The sequence below is a fragment of the Mesoplodon bidens genome (assembly GCF_964165515.1).
Source record: "Mesoplodon bidens genome assembly, chromosome: 11".
Taxonomy (NCBI): Eukaryota; Metazoa; Chordata; class Mammalia; order Artiodactyla; family Ziphiidae; genus Mesoplodon; species Mesoplodon bidens.
In genome coordinates this window covers 2376196-2398053 of record NC_138167.1, presented here as the reverse complement: position 1 = coordinate 2398053, position 21858 = coordinate 2376196, and the positions used below count along the sequence as shown (strand labels likewise).

Genomic DNA, 21858 nt, shown 5'->3' with positions numbered 1-21858 from the left:
GTGAACTGGCACTTGTTGAATAAATATCTGTGTCCCCACTACGTGCCCGGTGAGCTTCTCCAAAACGGGGTCCTCGTCGCTGGTTCTGAGATGTCCTCACGGTGCTCATACAGGACCGTCCGGGGCCATTCACTCAGGACAGACAGTGCCCCCTTCCGGATAATAAAGACACTTCTTCGGGCCCAGGTGGTGGTGGGAGGAGAAGCCGTGAGGAGAAAGGGAAATTTCCCTTTGCCTGTTCTTCCCCTGTGTGTCCTAGAACTTCCCCGCAGGGCTGGGGTGTGAAGCGCGAGTCTCAGTCTGTAGTTTTCCATCGAGCACCCCCGCTCAGTGTCTCCCAGGCCCCTCTCAGCATCTCCCTGAGGCTCCCTGTGGAGAGAAAACCAGAAGAATCCAGAAGCCAGGCGGGCAGAGAAGGGCTGGCCCCGGCAGAATTCACACTCTGTTTCCCCTGTGCTCGGCGGGGATGGGGTGATCGAGTTGCTGCAATGCCCTGTCCCTGTCCCCACCGTGTGTCAACTGTACAGCTCTGCTGCAGAGGGGCACCAAAGTCCGTGTGATTACCTGGCTGCAGCTACTCAGAACAGAAGACCCAGCCTCTCCGGGACGGGGCGCCAGAGGGAAGAAAACCAGGCTGGGCAGAGGGTGAATTTCCTAGCTCTGTCATTCATTCAAAACTGTTACTCCATGTCTACAGTGTGTGGGGTTTTCTGCGAGGACCTGGGGATACACATGTCACCTCCCCTTCACCTCACAAGAGAAGAGCTGCCGTGTTTGACCTTGGCTCCCTCTAACACTCGAACTCTCTCACTCAAGCCCACCCAACCCCGCAGCTTCAGCCCCCACTGGGCATTCAGAACAACTGGTGAACTCTTGGGGGCAGGAGACCCCATTTCACAACAGGTAGGGCCCCCTAAGTTACCTGGAAAGCCTACCTAAGACCGGCCTGTTTCCATACTGGGGAGGGCCCAGAGTCAAGATGAAATAATGAATCCGTTATCTTGCTGCAGTGAAACCCGTCGAATATTCTCCTCACCACAGTCTTCTTCTAACCCGTGCATACTTTTAGAAGGCCTGGCATGGAAGGAACCTAGTTCCTGAGCACCTAACTCAGCCCAGGTGCTTTACATGTCACCCCATTTTGTCCTCACAAGAACCTTGAAATGTAGGAATTATTAGCCCATTTTACAGATGAGAAAACTGGGGCAAATAGAAGCTAAATGATGTGTCCTAAGGCCTCATTGACTGGTGGTAAATGAGGGAGCTGGGATTTGAAGCTGGGCCTCTTGGCTCCAAAAATCTTTGCTTGCTCCACTGCAGCAAACTGTTTCCCAGACCAGGAGTATCTAGAGGGCAGGGGTCACTTTTCATAATTCTTTGTTTCTGCCTCTAGCATCTAATATAGTGCTGGCTCAGAGTAGGCATTTGGATGGATGATGGAGGGATGGAGGGATGGAAGGATGGAAGGATGGATGGATGGATGCAACTTGAGGGAAATTTTGATTTCAGTCTTCCCTCTTCTGAAAGGGCATTGCTCTCCCAGAAACAGGGGATAGACTAGGGCTTGGAAGGACTCACGTCTTGCTTTTCTTGGACAAAACTGCTGGTGCTGAGCAAGGCTCTCAGGCCACAGGGTGCAGGGTTCTTGTAGCTCTGCCCCTCTCTTGCCTCCTAGCAAACATGCTTAGGAAATAAATGTGTAGCCTTCTTTCTGGGACCTAATGCAACCTGATGCCTGTGGCTGGGGAGTCCAGGGGGCAGCAAGGATGTCGCTGAGCTCTTTCTGGGCTTTTCTGTTTCATTGACAGCCCAAGGCAGGGGTGGGGGGAGGGTGGAATCATGGAAAATAGGATGGATTTGCGTGAAGTATGTCCCCAAGGAAGCTGTCCCTACACCCTCCACTGGACTCTAACAACACAATGAGGTAAATACTACTATTCCCATTTTATAGAGGAGCAAATTAAGGATCGGAGCGATGAACTTGCCCAAGGTCACAGAGCACATAGACCTAAACCAGGCCTGCCAGCCTCTGTAAAGGGGTACGCCTGGCAGACTGTGGTGTCTGGGTCTATGCACATTCATCTGAGGAGAGTGAGGGACTGTGTGTGTGCACGTGTGTGGATCTGAGACCTGGGTGTGATCTGAGAACGGTCTGAGGTCTGAGGCTCCACGGCAGCCTGGCGGGTTCAGTGCCCCCTCCGTGGCTCCCCAATCTCCACGGGCTCCAGTCCTAACTCTCCGGGTACCGCTGTGCTTCTCTCTCCTTCCAGCTATCACTTGCCCTGAGGCTCTATGCCTGCCTCACAAGAACCTTGAAAGGTAGGAGTTATTAGCCCACTTTACAGATGAGAAAATTCGGGTGAATAGAAGCTAAATGATGTGTCCTAAGGTCTTCTTCTCTGACAGGTGTGGCCTTTAGACAAAGGGCTCCCCTTCCTTTTCTGTCTTCCTCCTCTGGGACCCACAGGATCCGAATCTGCCCTTCCAGGCAGAGCTCCAGGAGAGGGGACAGAAAGCGGCCCCGCCCCCACTACCCCTTTGAGGGGGTAAAGCCACGTCTGAGTATTCCTGCTCCCATTCCCTGACGTGACCCCTGGCTTTTAGAGCAGCTCCCCGTCCGCCATCCCCCCCCACTGGTCTCATGACCTCACCGTTGGGCTCTCACACCCATGACCCCATCCAGCCCTACAACAAACCCGTGTGGGGGCGGGGTGCCCAGTATTACCTCCATCTGCAAAAAAAGAAGACCTGAATTCCACCAAGAAACACAGCAGGTCCGAGGCAGGTGAGGACTAGAAGCCGTTATCTCCTGATCCTGGTGCCAGCGGGTTACTTTCACACTATATCGCGCCATCAACGAAGCTCCGAAATAGGGCTCAAATCACCATGACCGGACTCCTCGCCTCCCTCCCTGGGCCTAGCAGATCCCTGCAACTTTGATAGGATGGAGAGAGAGACATACCTCAGCCTCAGAGCAGCCTTCCCAGACCCCCAACCCTAGATCCTCAGGATCCTTCCCACGCCCACGTATTCTTTCTCAGAGACCTTGCTGTTCTTCCACAGCGTTTGTCATCCTTTGTCCTTCAAGAGATGTATCTATGTTTGCTCCTCATGACTCCTGAGCACAGCGCCAGGTAGTAGGTGTCCTGGAAATGCCCTCGGATGGGTGGAGAGGCCAGGTGTGGGACCTCGAGGCCCACACATGTCTCTAGCAGACGTGTTTCTCCCATCTTCGGACTGCCTTGCTCCTGGCACACTGTGTGTGGGGGGGGCCCAGCCACTGTCCAGGAAGGAACCACCGAGACCAACACACAGCAGGGCTGCTGTCCCCGAGTTTAAGAAACTCCCCCAACGGCAAAGAATCAAAACCTGAACACTTCAGTGCGTTTTCCCACTAACTGACTCGTAAGAAAATCACCCAGGAAATGCCCTGCACCTCCCAGGAACAGCTCGGGAAGAAGAGCTACATGAGCAGAGGTGGGGACACAGGCAGCCATGCGGGGGGAAGGGCTGCTGTGTGTCCCCGCTCCCCCATGCGCCCCGGACACACGCGCCCTATCCTGCTCCAGGCACCTGCCCAGAGCCAGGCTGCGGAGCACGTCTGTGGGCGCCGGGGGGGCGGGGGCCAAGGCCAGACCCGCTGACCCCGACATCGCAGAAGCTCAGCCTCCCACCTGGCTCCTCTCTGGGCGCATCTGCGCGCTCAGGCCCCGCAGCCGAGTGGAGGTCCCCGCGGTGCGCCGCCATCGTGGCCGCGCCGGGGCGGCCGCATCCGCATCTATCCGTCTTCCTTCCGAGCGGAGGAGCGTGGTGGTCCCGAGGCAGCGGCTCCCTCTTCTGGCCGAGCCGGGTAGTGCCCTGTTCCGCCCGCGGTCCCTGCTGTCCGCTCCCGTACCCCTGGCACCAAGCCCCTGGCGTGCGCACACACTTTGGACAGGCGAGGTCAGGCAAGGAAACGGCAGGGGAAATTGGGCAGGAAGAAGCCCAGCCGCTCTCCTCCTCCTTCCTCCAGCGGGGGCTCAGGTGCCTCCTCCTTCTCCCCTCCATCGCCTTTTTTTAAAAAATTAATTAACTGATTTATTTATTTTTGGCTGCGTTGGGTCTTCGTTGCTGCGCACGGGCTTTCTCTAGTTGCGGCGAGCGGGGGCTACTCTTTGCTGCAGCGCGTGGGTTTCTCATTGTGGTGGCCTCTCTTGTTGCGCAGCACGGGCTCTAGACGCGCAGGCTTCAGTAGTTGTGGCACGAGGGCTCAGTAGTTGTGGCGCACGGGCTTAGTTGCTCCGCGGCATGTGGGATCTTCCCGGACCCGGGCTCAAACCCGTGTCCCCTGCATTGGCAGGCGGACTCTTAACCACTGCGCCACCAGGGAAGCCCCTAAAGCCCCACTTTAAAGTGAGGAGGGGGGCAAGGCAGCAAGGAGGGGGTGGGGCGGGGCAGAAACCAGGCGGCACTGCTAGCAGCTGGTGAGAAGAACGCGGATTTAATGGAATGAAGGGCGCCAAACAGAGCTCTCCCCACCCCACCCCCACCTGCAGCTTCACCCAGCCTCCCAAGGCCCCTCTCGAAGGGCATGCTCTTGATCCTGGCCTTTCACACCTGTCCAGCCACCCCGGAGCAGGGAAGTTGGGGTGGGAGATGCCCAGCTCACAGGTGGATTCCAGCATGTCCCCTCTTATCTTGTCTACCCCGGGTGGTGCGGGGCAGAGAAGCACGGCAGAGCTGCTTCTGTGCCTTCCTTCTGCAACTGTCCCCACAGCCAGGCTCACTGGCCCGTTGTCCCAGGGCCAGGCTCACTGGCCCGTTGTCCCAGGGCCTGCCCCCTAGCAGTGAGACTCCAGTTCCGACGTCCTGGGCGTGGCCGGGGCAGAGGGTTCCGCTCGGGCCCACTGGGGCAGGTCCTCAGCTGGGCACATGAGCTGGCGAACTCTCTGCAAGCAGAGTGGAGGGGTCCGTCATGAGCCGGAGAGGGGGCAAGTCTGCCAGCGTCCCTCATCGCTGCCTCCCCAGAGGTGCCAGACCTGCTCTCCAGGTGCCAACACCCTAACCACAGCGGTGTCTTCGAGGCATCCTGTCTCTTCCTGAGACTGCTTGAGACTGCTCAGCACTCCCCCTGTCCCTCTGACCCTCTGACCCCACACCAAGGTCCCTGGCCCTCCTGTGTGCCAGCTTCTACCCAGGCAGGCAGCCGCCTGCCAACAAGGGGACCCCAGCTCATCCTCTGACTGCTTTCCTCCCCACCAGCTCCCTACCTCTCTGAAAGAGCCCTTGAGGGTGCTGAGTTTGTAGCAGCTCCAGGCGGGGATGCAGATCATGGAGGAGAGAGCCAGGAGCCAGCCCAAGGCATCGCCCCACCACGGGTACAGGTACTTCTTGTTGTAGGTCAGTGGGGTGTACTTGATCAGGGAGGAGAGGAAGGTGGCCTGAGGGTGAGAGTAGAAGAGACGCGGCTGGGGGAGCATGGGTCCCCCCGACCAGCTGGGCCAATCTGCCTCCGAACTCCATCCACGTCTGCTCAAAATCCACACCCCCAGGAGGTACTTCCGGGGCACCCACCCTGTCCCTCCAGGGTCCCCGTGCCCCTGGGCATCCTCAACTGGGACATGGCTTTGTGCCTGGCCATGAGCACCTGGAGGGCAGGGGTCATGCCTGGGTCCCCCCGGCCTCATCACACTTGGCACACAGTGGGTGCTGCTGACACAGGTAAAGCCAGAGCAGCAGCGTCTAGTGGCTCAGGCCCAGACTCCGGAGCCAAGCTGCTTGGGCTTGAGCCCCAGCTCTCGGCCACCTTCCAGCTTGGGTGAACTGCTTAACCTCTGGGGCTTCCGTTACACCTGAACAGTGAATATCATGGTAATTCTTACTTCGTGGGGTTCTTGTGAGGATTGACTGGGTTAAAGGTGTAAAGCATTTGGTTCCCAGCAGGAAGTGCATGCTCTGGAGCTGCTACTGTTATCTTGGTGCTTATCAGTATTGTTCTCAGCAGCCCGATGCACCTGCCACATTAGACTCACACTGTGGGGTTGAGTCTGACAGCCCTGGCCCTCAGTTTATCCTTCTGTGAAACGGAAAGGAAGAATCTATCCTGCTGGCATTTTCTAGAACCCAACAGGAGGATGAATGAAACTTTTAAATGATTTTCAATGCCCACGGATAGGTGCCTTCTAGGGCTACGGCCCGTCTACCCTCCTGCTCTACCATCTCTCTCCCTTCATCTGGCTTTCCTCCCAGAAGTTATCTTTTTTTTTTTTTTTTTTTTTTGCGGTACGTGGGCCTCTCACTGCTGTGGCCTCTCCCATTGCGGAGCACAGGCTCTGGACGCGCAGGCTCAGTGGCCATGGCTCACAGGCCCAGCTGCTCCGCGACATGTGGGATCTTCCCGGACCGGGGCACGAACCCGTGTCCCCTGCATCGGCAGGCGGACTCTCAACCACTGTGCCACCAGGGAAGGTCCCCGGAGGTTATCTTACTGTGCACACAGCCGGTGTGAGGAAGAGCCAACAGTATTTGATAAGGGGCCACGGCCTGTACCCAATCATGTCTTCAATGTTGTCATAGAAGCGCCCAGCTCCTGCCACGAAGAAGAGAAGGAAGGGGGAGAAAGGACATCCTTTAGCATCCAGAGCATCAGGATGGGGACCACACCAACCAGGAAGGGCAAGGACCAGTCAGTAAAAGACATCGTGGCTGTCTTCTCAAATCCCTGCTGGGAGCAGACTCTTCCCTGGATGGAATTCGTAGGCATAAACAGCAGTGGGCAGAACTTGGCTTAGGCAAAGGCAGGAACTTTCTGATGATCAAGGTTGTTAAAGGCTGAAAAGCTCTGGGTAGGACGGGACATGGGCCCACCTGGGTGGCCCGGGAGCAGCCATCACCAGGAGGGTGGACAAGGCCACCTCTGGAGGGCTTTTCCAATGGTAGCAATGTAGGTAGGATTCTTGAGATTTTTGAGGTTGGGAGGGAGAGGAGTCTGAGGAGAAGGTGGGTGTGAGCAGTGAGGTCTCTCTTTTGTCCGAGGGCCCTGGGCAGGACCACGGGAGGAGTCACTCACCGTAGGCCCATGCCACACAGAGGGACTCAAAGATGGCCACGAACAGGAGGCACATGCCACTGGCTGCGTAGTAGTCAAAGAGCTGAAAAATGTACATACCGCCCTGCCCAGGAGGAGAGAGAAACAGAACTTTATCCAGAGGAAACAGGCACCCTCGGGGCACAGAGCAGAGGTGGGGAGGATCACAGCAGACAGAGATTAAGAGAGCGCGTAGTTTGTAAGCTGTAAAGCCCTCAGCAGACATGGGACAATAATAATGTTTGATTATTGTTTTTGGAAGGAAGATGCATGAAACAGCCCTTGTTAGCTCACCCCTGAGAACACGCAGGGGTTGACCCAGAAGTCCAGGACAGTGTGCATTTTTGGCAGAGGGTCAGGATAGGGGCCGTCATGGGTGTCATCAAGCTGACGAACTCCATCTCCCTGCTTCTCCCTTGAGGCATCACTCAGAATGTCACCCACCCCAGGGCCCCCTTTCTGCCTTTGAAGTCTGTCCCTGGAACGTGGGTCAGCTGCCTGGGAACTCATGGGATCTTGCTGGAGAGGCGATTTTTCCCAGCCCAGCACTTCTATGCCTCTCAGCTTCCGTGGAGCCGAAGCACCCCTCAGCCATGCCCAGAGCCGGGTGGTCAGTGCTTCCTGGGGTGGGAAAGGACCAGGGCCCCCGGGCCCCGAAGCCCAGAAGGCGGTGACCTGAAACTACAGCAGCCTGCTCCCCCTGCCAGGTGGCAGTGGCCCAGCTGGGCTCTCCTCCTCGCCGGGCCCCACCTGCAAGCAGCCCGGCCCCTCACCTCTGTGAGCATGACCAGCCCGACGAGGAAGCAGGTGACAGACACCCCCAGGATGAGGACCTCCCGCCGGTTCTTCTTGCGGAAAACCCTGGGGTACATGTCCACCAGCGCCGTCACCAGGCTTTCCACACACACAAACTGGACGAGAGGGCGAAGAGTTGGAGGGCAAGAGCCCTCACGAGGAGCTCCATCAACCAGCTGGCGCCTCGCTCCTGGGGCAGCCCTGCCAGCCTCCTGACAGCCCCAGAGCGGACCCACCCTCCAAAGCTCCCTTTGTTCCCTGGCAGGGCATCCACGCCTGACACTCGCCCAGCCCCCAGCTGTTTTAAGGGCCTTCAGGGCATCGAGTTCAAGGTCCTGCCCGCTGCTCCCTGCCCCCAGCCCACACACACCACCGTCTCTCGGGCTCTGAGTGGCCACCTCTCGATACCTGGCTATCCAGTCCCAGGAGGACGACCATGAAGAAGAAGCAGCAGGCCCAGAGGGGCGAGAAAGGCAGCATCACCACAGCCCGGGGGTAGGCGATGAAGGCCAGGCCAGGGCCTGCGGCAGGGAGAGAGGGACACAGCCCAGGGCCACCCCGAGGTGGGCTTCCCAGTGTGGGACACGGGGCAGCGGAAGCCCCAGAGCTACCCCCCTCCACCGTCCTCACCCAGGAGGAGCCACCCAACCCTCGACCCGGTCCCCAGTCTCCAAGGCATCGCCCACTGTTTTCTCACTGGCAGGAAGAGAACCTAAAGGCTGTGAGTATTCTAGAGAATATTCCAAAGAAAAGAGGAAGGGGGTCTAGCACCTGCATTTCTGTAAGTTCTACCTCAAATCCTGGGGCTCACTCTCCAGATTTATTGCCCCCAAACCAGAGGTTTCAAACTTACAAAGAGCTTGGGGGCCAGGCAGGCCACGGACGTTTGTGAAGCTGCCGCATTGTAAAAGGAGGGAGTGGCAGGGCCCGACAGACCTGGAGCCATCATGCCCCCTGCAGGCAAGTGCCGTGTGGTTTCCGTAAAGTTCCAAAGAAAATACCTCCAAGACTAGATTGGGTCTGGGGCCACCGTTGGCCACCTCTGCGCCCCGAGCCTTTCCTGTCACCCTACAGCAAGTGAGCTGGCGTGAGTTTCAGAATACCCACGACACACATCCTCTCAAACACATTAATGTTGCCCTCAGCTGGCTCAAACGGCAGGAACAGGTCACATGCCAGTGCCCGGGTCCTTGATAGGAAGCTTCCTTTGAAAGGAAGGGTATGACTGAGGGACCCGGGGCGGTGGTCAGCTCCTCCGCCCGTCTCCCACGCTGCTGGGACCCGCCCCACGCACCAGCGAGCGCATGGCACCAAGCCTGGCACAGAGCAGCGCTCCGTAAAAGAGAGACACGATCGTTCTTAGTAAGAACCAGCGAGGTCAGTTTCCCGCTGCTCAGCGCCCTGTGTGACGGGGGGAGCTTGTGAACCCCACGATCAAAATCATCTTGTTACCGGTGCAAGTGGGTGGTCCACAGGCGTAGGGGATGAGCAAGGCAAACACTGGCCGCTTACCCAGATGGGGGATCCGTCTGTGATTTTATTTAAAAGCAAGAGCAGGGCCTTCCCTGGTGGCGCAGTGGTTGGGAGTCTGCCTGCCGATGCAGGGGACACGGGTTTGTGCCCCAGTCCGGGAGGATCCCACATGCCGCGGAGCGGCTGGGCCCGTGAGCCATGGCCGCTGAGCCTGCACATCTGGAGCCTGTGCTCCACAACGGGAGAGGCCACAACAGTGAGAGGCCCACGTACCGCAAAAAACAAAAAAAAACAAAAAAACAAACAACAACAAAAAATGCAAGAGCAGCACCGCATGGTGGGAAGGCAGGCGCTTAAAGGAGGAAACTCCACGTGCCGCGAGTTAACTTACCTCTGAGACACACTTTAAAGGGAACGAGACAAGGCAGGATGCAGGACAATGTACACGGCACGTTATCACTTGGTTGTTACAAGGTGTAAGAGACAGAAACAGTAATACGGACGCGTGTTTGAATGTGTATGTACAGATATGTGTGTATTCTTTTTCTCGTAAAAGCCTAAACTATTTCTGGAAGGAAAACCATGAACCTGCTAACACTGGTTGCTTCCAGCGTGAGGAGCTGGAGGCCGGGGTTGGGGGGACAATGTTCTCTGCACACCCGTTCATCTTTTGAAGCTGGAATTGCTGTTTAAGTCCATCCCAGGTCTTCCCAGGACGCAGCCACTGAGAGGTCACCCACAGTGTAGGTGACAATAGGAATGCCTGCAGATCCAGGCGGGCTGGCGAAGGTTCAAACAAAGCTCACAGAGTCCCCTGTCTTAGGCCCACCCCCACCCCCCAAAACACCACTCACCTGACTCGGCCACCTCAGAGATGGGCACCCCCTGCTCCTGGGACATGAAGCCCAGGATGGAGAAGATGGCAAACCCGGCCACGAAGCTGGTGCCGCTGTTGAGGAAGCAGAGGGCGATGCAGTCCCTGCAGGCGGGGTGGGAGGTGGGGACAGGAGGGTCAGAGGGGCAGCCAGCACCTCAGGCCGGGACGCAGGAACCCCAGGGGACGCCGCCGGCCTGGCAGGGGCAGAGGGAACCCAAGGGGCTGGTTCTGTCCCCAACTCCATGGGCTCAGACTTGGACTAAACCCACGGTCATTCTGCAAGAATGAGACCCTAAGGAAGTAACAGAATCTAAACATTACCCCTGGCCACACAGCTCCCCTTTCCTGTCATGCTGTCACTGCGCCTCCTGGGACACTACCCGTGACCCCGCGCGTGCCGGTACGTTAACAGAGAGGAGAGGGGCACGGAGACCCCAAGCAACAGATGCTCCGTACTCACCTAAGTTCAATTTTGAAACGCATGATGTGGTTTTGTTTAGCTAATACTAAAATTGGCTTCAATTCTCTGACATGAGCCAGGTGGGCCCGAGGCAACCACAGGGAGGGGATTCAGTGTTTGCTGGGGCGCAGGTACAGAGCAGGCAGGACTGGGCTCTACTGTATGACGTCACTCCCGCGCCGGGTTGCTTGCACACCTGTGCCCACTGCCCTCTACATTAGCCCCGGGCTGGGCCCTGCTGGAGGTTCCCGGCCACCCATCACCATCCCGTCCTGGGGGAAGGAATCCCTCGCCTGTGCTGCCACTGGCTCCTCTCACCACCTGGTAGCCCTGGGGGTTGGAAAATGGCGTGAAGGCAGGTGGGGCGTAGGGAAATCCATGAGCTGGTGCACCCTCCAAATCTCCCCTGATCTAGCACACCTGGAGGGATAGGCGCTCAGGCCCTGCGCCCCGCTCACCTGTAGCAGTTGTTGTGGTACTTGTTGTAGCTGCCCAGGGCCGTCAGGCACCCTAGGCAGATGGCGAAGGAGAAGAAGATCTGGGTGCCCGCGTCCATCCACACCTGCAGGGAAAAGGCAAGAAAGCTGTGCCTCAGGGGAGCCAGGCTGTCTGGGCTCCACGGACCACAAAGGCCCACAGCCAGGCCAGGCACAGGTTGAGGATGGCAGACCCCTGCCCTCAGCCCGTGCAGGCAGCCCCGCAGCCATGCTATTCTGATGCGCTTGACTTCCTGGGCCCCTAGACGGAGTTTCTCAGGCACCACCAGGATGGCACAGGCATCAGGCACTGGGGAAAGACTAAAGGACCCACGATGGAGGCCGATGAGCTGGTGCTCTAGAACCAAGTGAGGCCTGGCCCGTCTTTTCTATAATGGAAACAAAGCCCAGGGCTCTACCTCCACTTTCTCCCACCCCAGGCCCCTCTGGCAGTGTGCCGAGATTGGAAGGATCCCAGAGACAGGCTTTGCGGGGCTGTGGGTTCTCTGCATCAGTGCCTTCACGGGCACGTAGCTTTGCCCCTCACGCCTCAACATCCTCTGCAAAACAGGAAGAGTGAGCCTCAGGTCACAAAGAGTCAAGAGGATGAACAGAAGTCATCTGTAAAGAGTTTTGTACTCCTTGGGGGGAAGATAGCTCTCCAGCTAAACATAGGGTATGGCTGTTCTTGTTATTATCTCAGCTGGCTGGCCCAGCCTGCATGTTATGATTCAGATTTAACAGCTAGAATAACATCCCAAAGAGAAAGAAGATCAAGGCGAACGGGACGTGCAGTGCTGCAGACCCACAGGAGGTGTGGTCCTGGGGCCACAGAGCCTCCCTGGGCACCTCCTGCCTTCAGGGGACCTGAGCACCAAACCGTGGCCACGGACATCGCCAGGCTGGTGTCCTAACACTTTTGGGTCCCCATTTCTTGTCTCATGTCCACCCTCCTTGTTAGCCCCCAAACAGGCCCCTGCTCTCCTTCCACTAAAATCGGGCTCACAGGGCCCACGGGCGCCAAAGCCTCAGCTGCTTCCGTGTACAGGTCCTCAGCCCCTACCTGTCCCCTCCCCACATCCCTAACCGTCGTGACCACCCCTAACCTCCCTCCTCTCTCACCACTCACCCCCCCCAAACGCCCACTCTCCTCGGCATTGCGGTGCGTCTGAGGGAACGCATGCCAGCTGACAGCATCAGAACGCAGACCCCTCAGCCAGCATCCCCAGGTGGGACCCGGAACTAGGCCTAGAGGAGAACCTGGAAACCTGTATTGTTTCAAAGCTTCCTGGGCGACCCTAATGAACAGTCAGATGTGGGAATCCCTGCCTTCCAGCCGCTGAGAACTGGCATCCACCCCGGGCACTCTTTCCTCCTGCTCTCCTTCCACTTCTGCAGGGGTGGGGACAGGGCGGGAAAGAGGGTGAGGACAGGGGGAAGCTGTCTCTAACCTCCTGCCCCTCCTGCCCACGGGGACCCCCTCCCCAGGGTTTTAGGGAGGCAGGAGCTGGCACCAGGGACAGGGTGTCCGGGGCAGGAAGCACAGAGGAAGACCCCAAGGGAGGAGCCAGGGCCAGCAAGGAAATAGGCAAGGTCGAAACACCAAGGGGAGCTTCTTTTTTTGTTGTTTTTTTTTTTGTTTGTTTGTTTGTTTGTTTTGCGGTACGCGGGCCTCTCACTGTTGTGGCCTCTCCCGTTACGGAGCACAGGCTCCGGACACGCAGGCTCAGCGGCCACGGCTCACGGGCCCAGCCGTTCCGCGGCATGTGGGATCTTCCCGGACCGGGGCACGAACCTGTGTCCCCTGCATCGGCAGGCAGACTCTCAACCACTGCGCCACCAGGGAAGCCCAAGAGGAGCTTCTTTAAACCTCAGGAAAAATTATCATGGGGAAAGGAGAGGGGGTCTCCAAATTCATTTCAGAAGCTGGAGAAAGAAAAGGCAGGAATGAAAGGAGAGAAGCTGAGGACAGGCCACAAAACTCCGTGGACGCCCCAGGCCGAGGACGTGCCTCGGGGAGCCTGGTCGCTCCTTTGCAATGTCTCAAATCCTTTCCTCTCCTAAACCTGCCCCAGACTCTGCAAGGAGAGTCCTCCCAGGAAGACCCAGTGGCCTCTGGTCTGAAGGTCACTGTTCCTTTTCATTCATTATCGCAGCCCCAAGCGCAGGTTGTTGTGCCAAGAGGTTCTAAGGTTGTACAGGCAGGATCCCGCCAGGCTGGGATGGAGGGCCGGGGAGGTGTCTCCAGGCCGGTTATCCAGGACGCGGCCCCGGACCTGCCCAGCCTCAGGCCCCCGAGGCCTACTCCCTGTGCCTGGCGGGGCCCAGGCTGCAGCCTGACCCGCCGTCCACGCAGGAAACTCTTTTTCCTCGGAGATGTTCCGTGGCTGCGCACGTGCAGATCCCACGGTTAGGAAGTGTTGCAGACTTGGGCTTGGGAAGAAGAAACAAGCAAAACTGTGACTTGGCAGGTCACCTCGCCCGGAGGGGGAGAGACTAAGACTGAGTTGGGAGGAGAGGGTGAGGAGAACGGAGGAGAAGGCAGCAGGAGGCCTGAGAGCTCAGAGTGCGGGGCTCAGACTGGCTGGAGGCTGGCGAGCCGGCTCCGCGCAGCTGCTCCTGGCCAGCCTGCTGGGGCCGGAGAGCCACAAGGCCGCGGGAAGGGCCAGAGGACAGCAGGGCAAGCCATTCTCTTCCCACCACAGGCGACCTGCCACGTGCCCCGTCCGGGAGCCCTGATTTTGGGAACAAAGCTCCAGGGTGTGTTTGGCTGGCGCAGAAGGCTGCCCGACAATACAAGTGAAAAACGCTTCAGGGAGTGTGGGCTAAAAAGAGGTCTTGGAGGGGCGACAGAGGAAGAGAGAATTTCTAGAAGATCCAGGAAAGACGTTTTCAACCTGAGTCCAACCCCAAGGACTATTACATTTTCTATTTTCAGGAAGGCAATCGTATGTAAGCCTGGGCTTTGGAGTCAAACTGAACTGAGTTCAGTTCCTAACTCTGTTAATAACTAGCTGTGTGACCTTAGGCAAATCACTTAACCTCTCTGAACCTCACTTTTCTCATCAGGAAAATGGGTATAATAACAAGTAAAATAACAAATGGATATATTAAGAAATAAAATGGGTAAAATAACAAATAAAATAATGTATGTAAAATGCCTAACACATAAAGAAATATTAGTTCCCTATCCCACTTCAGGATTAATTCTAGAATAATAAAAATCAGCCCTTAAAACTCCCAGATAATTCATATTCTTTGGGAAATGTATATCATGGTGATTAAGGCAGAAGACCCCCAAAAGACAACTTGGGATGAAACCCAAGCTCTCCCTCCATGCTTGTTTTGTAGTTTGGGGCAAATTTCTTAACTTTTCTAAGCTCCAATTTCTTTATCTGTAAAATGAGGCTACACCTAACTCGTGGGATTAGTGTGAGGACTAAACTGTGTTGTGCACTTACGGAAGGGCCTGGCAGACAGTAAGCACATAATACATGTGTCAGCTATTGGCCTATTTGTCGTTGCTGTTATTTTAAAGAAGCAACTCACCTTCCAGTAATAATAAGGTCCCGTAGGTTTCAATGCACGACATCAAAATGAAAAGACTCCTTCTAATCAATGGCTCCAACCTCCTTCCCTAAATAAACCCTTCCTTCGAGAGCTTAAGGTAGAGGTTTCAGGTGTTCAACAAGGACTCTCTGGACACCCCGTCCCCAGCCCCTGTCCTTATGGATCTACCAAAGTGCAATGGAACAAAGGATCAGGGTGAGGGAAAGAAAAAGCGCCAGGACCCAGCACACGCTGCACCAGCGGAGTCTCCCGGGGCCGCCCCCCAGTGGGAAAGAGACGGTGCTGGGGGTGCCGGGAGAGGCGGCAATCCCCCACTGCACAGCAGCCTGGCCAATGAGATAAACTCAGCAGTGTCTCTGCCGGGCTTCCGTTCCAGACCGAGAGCTTGGCCAAGAGAGGCACTCTGGTCTTTGTGCTGCAGGGATTGTGCAACTTTCTCAAGTGCCAGGCAAATGCAGGCTGGCATTGTCACACTTCCTGGGGAGTGCCAACTACTGTCCATTAGGGCTCTGGCGGGGGGCATCCCGCCCTGCAGAGGCTGCTCTGCTCACTGACATAAAGGCGGGCTTCAGCAGGGGGCCAGGACCAGCCGTTAATAAGTCTGCTCGGAAGCTCAGGACCAAGCCTGGCTCTTGGAACATCTCCCTCCCTGGGCTCAGAGGATTCTGAAGACATCACTGCCTGCACAGCCTGCAGCTGCCCAGGTTGGAAGGATGGTGTCCTGGAGAGAAGACTGAAAGAGGTCTTATTCCCTGCAGTAACCCAGACACAGAATTACAGCCTTTTAACTCTCAGAGTTGAAGGTGCTCTGGTCCACCTTCTTCATATTTGCTGGCAGCTATTACATAGCAAACGTTACACCTAGAACATACCTGGCACGAAATAGATGCTCAATAAATCTTTGCTGAATGAATGAGCTGCGAGAAAAACAAAGACGAGCAGACAGGACTTTGCCTTCAAGAGACCATAAAACCTGTGGGACTTGTCATCATGCAGAACTGGATTCCAGGTGCAGGTGTGCGGATGGAAAGTTCTTTAAGCTCTCTAGGCCTTAATTTCCTGTCTATAAGATGGGGATGCCTCATTGGTCAGCGGTGAGGATTAGCTGAAATAATGCATGTGACCCTCTTAACGATGCCAGGGCCATAGCGGGCACTCAGCAGTTGTTAGCTAAAAAGCTGGTCAGGACAAACAGAGCGTCGATCACAGAAGCCATAGGTCAGTTCCAGAGACGCTGGACCCTCTCTCCCTTTCTTCTTTCATTCTACCTGCCTGTCTCCCAGCCTGATCCCCAGGCGAAGGCGGCTTGTGGCTCAGCCACCGGTTCACACCGCTGCTCCAGAACCGCAGCGGTTCCCTTCTGCGTGAGGGATCCAAGGCGAACCCACACCCGGCCTCCGAGGCCTCGCCCGGCTCTGCTGCCCTGCAACCTCCTGCGTGCTGCCTGCGCTCCACCACGGCACTTTGGGTCCCAGCCTGCCGTTCCTTCCACGTGACCTTGGGCCCTGTTTGCTCATCTGTGCAGCGAGAAGTTTGCAGAGATGACGTCGGGGGTTTTCTAGCTTCAGCAGCTGCGGTTCTACAGTTTGGCTCCGAGGCCCGACTGCAGCCCCTGGGTCCACGCGGAGACGAGGTGGCTGCCCCTGTGTCTCTATTGGTCTCAGAAACGGGGGCGGGAGGGTGAGCTCCCATCCCACTGGGTGTCGTGGGGAAAGAGCCCGGGCCGAGGCTGGGGAGGCTTCCGGGCTCGAGTGGTCTGCTGCTTCTGGGAGCCCTGGCAGCCGCAGGACTCAGGATGGAAGAGCTCATAGTTCGTCTGGGGGCGCTGGGAGGCTTGAGAAGAGCCACCCCAAATTCTGCACAAGGGGAGCCACTGCCTTTGTGGGAATGGTCCCCGCGTGGGAGGGAGCTGGGGGGCTGTTCCCTCCTCTGTTGCCCCCTCTCACCTCTCAGCAGTGACAGTGCCACTGCCTTACTATAAAAACGTATGAAAAGCCGTTCGATTTCTGGTCCGCCCTGAGCTGGGCGTCCCTTTCAGGGGCACAGCCCTTCCAGCCCAGGAAGAGGCCCCAGGAGGTGACCTCTGCCAGGGGAGCGGGCTCAGGCCGCAGCCGGGCCGGGCGGGGCTCTGGGCTGTGCTCACCCACGACCTCTCCACCCTCGGCCCCCTCCTGGCTTTGCCAGCCTTCAACACGGCTGCCAAACAGAGGACGAGACCCCGGCAGAGGCTTCTCAGTGCAGGCCCTGCCGTCCAGACCCTCGGTCAGCAGACACACCCCGTCCTGGCGGGTGGACCCTGAAGGAAGGGCCGGGAGGGAAGGGCCGGGGGCCTCTGGACAGCACACAGGAAACTCAGCACCACAAGCCAGCTGGCCCTGGGAGGGGCTGGGGGCCGTGGCCAGGAGCGGGCCTTGTGGGCAGAGGGCGGGACAGAGGGGCCAGTGGCGGGGTCAGGAGAGAGAGAGGCTGCTCCAAATGAAAGGAGACGCCCAGAGGGGATGGGAGGTAGTGGGAGGGGAGAGCCTGCGGGAAAGGCTGTTAGGACGCGTTTACAGCCCCCCAGAAACACTACAAAACACCACGAGGGCCTCAGGGCCCCTGGGTTCCCTGGCAGCTGTGAACCCAGGAGGGGGAGATGTGTGGAGACACCCCCTCAGCGTGGATGCCTGGGGTTGTCCAGGAGCAGAGATGCCCAGCAGAGCACAGGGACGGCCCCGTCTGTGCGTCTTACCTGGGGGTCCCACAGACGCGTGAGGTTTGGGTACAGGTAAAACTGAATTCCTTGGGCGGCCCCAGGCAGCGTCACCCCTCGAATCAACAGGACCACCAGCATGAGGTAAGGGAAGGTGGCTGTGAAGTACACCACCTGGCCGAGGGGCAGAGGAGAAGGTAAGGAACCGGGGCAGCCCCAGCAGTGGGGGGACGGGGAGGGGGCGGGGGAGGAGCCGCCAACCCCATGGTGGAGGTCACCAGCTCGCCTTCTGCGGCCTCCCGCTCACCCCGCAGCTGCTCAGCCCTCAGCCTTCAGCCCTCCCTCCCGCCCTCCCTCCGTCCCCCTGACACACACCCAGCAAATATCTGCTGAGTGACTGAGCGAACTTAGGCATGCTCCCAACATGAAGTTTAGAACAGTGGCAAGGGCCGTCAGGGACAAAAAGCTCTGTCACACGTGACCCCTGTCCCCACACAGCTCACAAGCTTAGCACAACCAGGCAGCCAGCTTAGGAGGGAAGCCTGGTCAGAGGCCGCCAGGGCAGGAGTCCAGGAGAACTCGGGATGCCCTCATGCACTCCAGGGCAACGAGTCTCCCCAGCGTCTCGGGGTGGCTGACAGTCATGTTGAGATTAACAGTCATAACGGAATTGCTTTCCCAAAGAACAGCTGTATGAAACGAGGAGCCGTGAACCGTGTTCAGTTTGCGATGTGCCCACACGCATGGTGCGTTCCAAGATCAGATTCCTCCCCACAGGTCCCTCCTGCCTCTCTCTCTCTCTCTCTCATTCCAGTTCCCCAAATACCAGAAGGACATACCATTGAATCCAGGAAAGGCACAGAATCAAAGGAAGAGAGACACGCGAAATCTTCGTGGGGTCATTCCCTCCCATCCCCGACTAGGTGCAACTTGGGGAACCCCTGGGTGGCTGAGCCCCCCGGGGGGAGCAGGGTGGTCCGGGGAAGGGAGGGGCCTGGGGCCCTCGAGCACAGACCTTGCCCGTGGACTTGACCCCCTTCCAGATGCAGAAGTAGCAGATGACCCAGGCGAGCAGGAGGCACAGGGCCAGTTCCCAGCGCAGGGCCCCCAGGTGCTGGATGCCGTCCGAGATCTTCAGGACCCGCCTCCTGGGGAGAGAAGTGTAAGCGACTCCACCTGTGCCGCCGGCCTCAGCTCGTCCGGGCAGTGGAGCCAGGCCTCCGGCTCTGGTCAGAAGGCTTGTCGGCTCCTTCACTCTGATCCGTGAGGCTCTGCTTTGCCCAGAGATGGGAGTAGACAGAGAGGGAGGCGAAGACAAGCTGTTCCCAGGTAGGTTTGCTCTGGCAGGCTGAGGACCAGTGTAACCCAGAGAAGGGGGTGCGAACACATATTTTCTCAACCGGAGGGTTAGGATGCTTTGATGTGAGGAATCATGTCTTCGGTGAATGTCAATATTTCAGGTAGGGGCAGTAGAAGCAACACACATGCAGCCACAGGGGAGGGGCGGACCCACATCGGGGGAGCGACGCAGGCCCAGCGCGAGGAGAGCCTCGGGAAGAGTCCTGCCCTAACCACAAATACAGGCACGGCGGGAAAAAGCCACTCGGGTGACGGCGCCACCGAAGGAGGAGGCAGAAATGCGTCCCCTGCAGCCCGTGGGGTCCCCAGCCCCGCGCCCGTCTATGGGACACGCCGCCCACACTGCGATGGCGAAGGGGCCCCACTTACTCCCAGAACTCGATGACGGGAGAGGTGGCGTTCTCAGAGCTCCCGTTCACGGAGCTGCTGGTCCCGTGGAACTCCACGCAGTGCTCTGCCGGGGCCCAGGGCGGGGCGGGGAGCGAGAGAAGCATCACTGGCCAGTGTGTAACACGAGCAGAGGGGGGGCGAAATTTCAGGAGACTGGGAAGCAAGGTATCTGGGCTGAAGGTGCCTAAACAAAACAGCCTCATAATAAAACACAAAACGAAACACATGATAACCTCAACAAAGCCACTGCTCCCTCTCCCACTTCTCCGGGGTGGAGCCGGGGCAGGGGGTGGGGGTTGGGGGGGGTGTAGCATATTCTCATTAAAGCACCATCGGTCGGCCTCAGGAAAGATGCTTTGCACGCCATCAGCTTCAAACATACGAATACTTCTGGGCCACTGTCCTGTAGAGAGTGGCCTTTGAGGAATGACCTTTGAGGAACAATAAGGATGCCTTCTGGGGAAGTGATGTAGCTGACAGCTAAGAGCACAGGTACAGATCAGAAGACTCTGGCTTGAATCCCTGGCCCCCTCCGGTTATTCGCTGTGTGGCTTTCTAAGCCTCACTTCCGTGGTCTCTAAATATACACGAGGGGACTTCCCTGGTGGTGCAGCAATTGGGAATCCGCCTGCCAATGCAGGGGATGCGGGTGCGATCCCCCTTCTGGGAAGATCCCACATGCTGTGCAGCAACTAAGCTCGTGCGCCACAACTACTGAGCCTGCACTCTAGAGCCCGCGAGCCACAACTACTGAGCCCATGTGCCACAACTACTGAAGCCCGCATGCCGAGAGCCTGTGCTCCACAACAAGAGAAGCCACCGCAATGAGAAGCCCGCGCACCGAAACGACGACCCAACGTAGCCAAAAATAAATAACTAAATAAATTTAAATAAATAAATGTACATGAGAAGAGCCCAGTGTAGGACTGATAAGTGGAGTAAATGAAAAGGAGACTGCCCGGCACTCCATAAATAGTGGCTCTTAATTACCCGTCTACGACTATGGACTTTTCACAAAGAGTGTTCACACTCTTCTTTACGTTTTATTAGGACAGTAATCCTGGGAAATAGCAATAAAGACAGAGAGCGTTTCCCCCACTGTGCACATGAGAAAGCTGATCTTCTTAGAAATGGCCTGTCATTGCTTGTCTGTGGTGAAGTGAAGGCTGGGATCCAGCTCAGCAAATTGTGTATGTTCCACCTTCAGAAATCTGGGACCTGACCCTTCCCGTTACACGTATGACCACCAGTCCGGTGCAGGTCACCATGGCTCCCGGGTCCCTGATGGGCCCAGTTTCTGCTCTTGCCTCCAGAGTCAATCTCCAGAGAGCAGCCAGAGTGGCTTTGCTCAAACTTCAGTCACGTCATGACTCTATGTCATGTCCCAGTTCAGAAACCTCCAAAGGGTTTCCCATCGCACTCAGAGAAAGAAGCCCAAACCTCACCACCGCCCCCAAGGCCCCAGTCCATCCACCCCTCTCCTACTGCCCCGCCCCCCGCTTACCCACTCCAGCCACACCTGCCCTGCTGCGCCCCGGATGCCACCCCACTTCTGTACTGGTGCTTCTCCTACCTAGTGTCTGCCTCCACACGCCCTCCTCCTTCAGAGCATGACCCAGCGTCACCTTCTTAGAGATGCCTTCCCCGATGACCCTATTTAAAATTATACCCCACCCCTAAGATTCCCAGTCTCTCCTCCCCGTTTAGGTTTCTGCACAGCAGTGCCTCTAGCATGACACATGGGATGCACTGATTTTGTTTCTGGTCTGTCTTCTGCCGCTAGAATGAAAGCCACGAGGGTAGGAGCTCTGTTTCTGCACCTTGCATGTCCCCGGTACTTGGAACAGAGCCTGGGGTACAGCCGGGGCTCCACACACATCTGCCGAACCACGGGGTATTAGCGGAGCCCTCTCTCCTCCAAACCAAGTCACTTTCCTTGAAGCCTCAGCACACCCAAAAGGGCTGTTTCTTCCGGACAGGATGGGATGTCCTGTATTACTAGCCAAAGCCCTGGGTATTGAATTTGCCTCAGAGATGCTCCCCCTGCCAAGTCAGCCAGAAGCACACAGGCCTGATGATGGCCTGAGGCCAAGCCCCTGGGCACCAGAAAGGCAGAAACTCTCTACAAGAGGAACTGCACTGAGACCTGGATAAAATCCCCATCTGAGAAGCTGGTTGTCAGGGCGGATTTTAGTGCACAGAGAAGAAAGAAAGAAAGAGAGAGAGAGAGAGAGAGAGGGAAGGGAGGGAGGGAGGGAAGAAGGAAGGCAGGAAGGAAAGAAGGGGGAAGGAAGAAAAAACACATAATAAAGAAAATATTAGAATAAAACAGATTTTAAAAACTTGATTCATTCCATGAATATTTTTTGAGAGCTCACGATGCTAAGTGCAAAAGGTGTAGAGATGAAGACACCATTTTTGCCCTCAAGATCTTGCAACAAAGAGAGGAAAAGTGGGGTGAGTGCCACAGTCAAGGGCTGGGGCCAGTGTAGGCACTAGCAGACACACTTGAGAAGAACCTAGCAGACCTTGGGGTGTCAGGGGCGGTAGCTCCAAGATTTGACTTTTCACTTGACAAGTAGTGGGACAAAGTGGTGACAAGGGAATGAAAGCCTGGAGAGACAGTATAAAATATGAGGGCGAGGGGGCCTTGATCACCAGGATAAACATGCAAAACCACTTCCCTGGCAAGTGAGTAAA

General features: G+C 57.0%; 1 protein-coding gene across 2 annotated transcripts in view; it reads right to left on the bottom strand.

The window, feature by feature from the left end:
* Positions 1–4482: 4482 nt before the first annotated feature.
* SLC6A13 (solute carrier family 6 member 13) overlaps positions 4483–21858 on the bottom strand; it is a gene marked incomplete at its 5' end in the record, with an annotated part of 31772 nt that continues 14396 nt past the window's right edge. Inside the window, 11 exons of one of the 2 annotated variants that reach the window (XM_081247870.1) lie at positions 4483–4928; positions 5250–5420; positions 6468–6568; positions 7049–7151; positions 7840–7977; positions 8270–8382; positions 10189–10313; positions 11130–11233; positions 17449–17583; positions 18425–18557; positions 19138–19222. In XM_081247870.1, coding sequence (XP_081103996.1) covers positions 4821–4928; positions 5250–5420; positions 6468–6568; positions 7049–7151; positions 7840–7977; positions 8270–8382; positions 10189–10313; positions 11130–11233; positions 17449–17583; positions 18425–18557; positions 19138–19222 — 1316 coding nt within the window. In that variant the 3' untranslated portion in view covers positions 4483–4820. Of the gene's footprint in view, positions 4929–5249; positions 5421–6467; positions 6569–7048; positions 7152–7839; positions 7978–8269; positions 8383–10188; positions 10314–11129; positions 11234–17448; positions 17584–18424; positions 18558–19137; positions 19357–21858 lie in introns of both variants that reach the window. The other variant, XM_081247869.1, reaches the window with a different exon arrangement.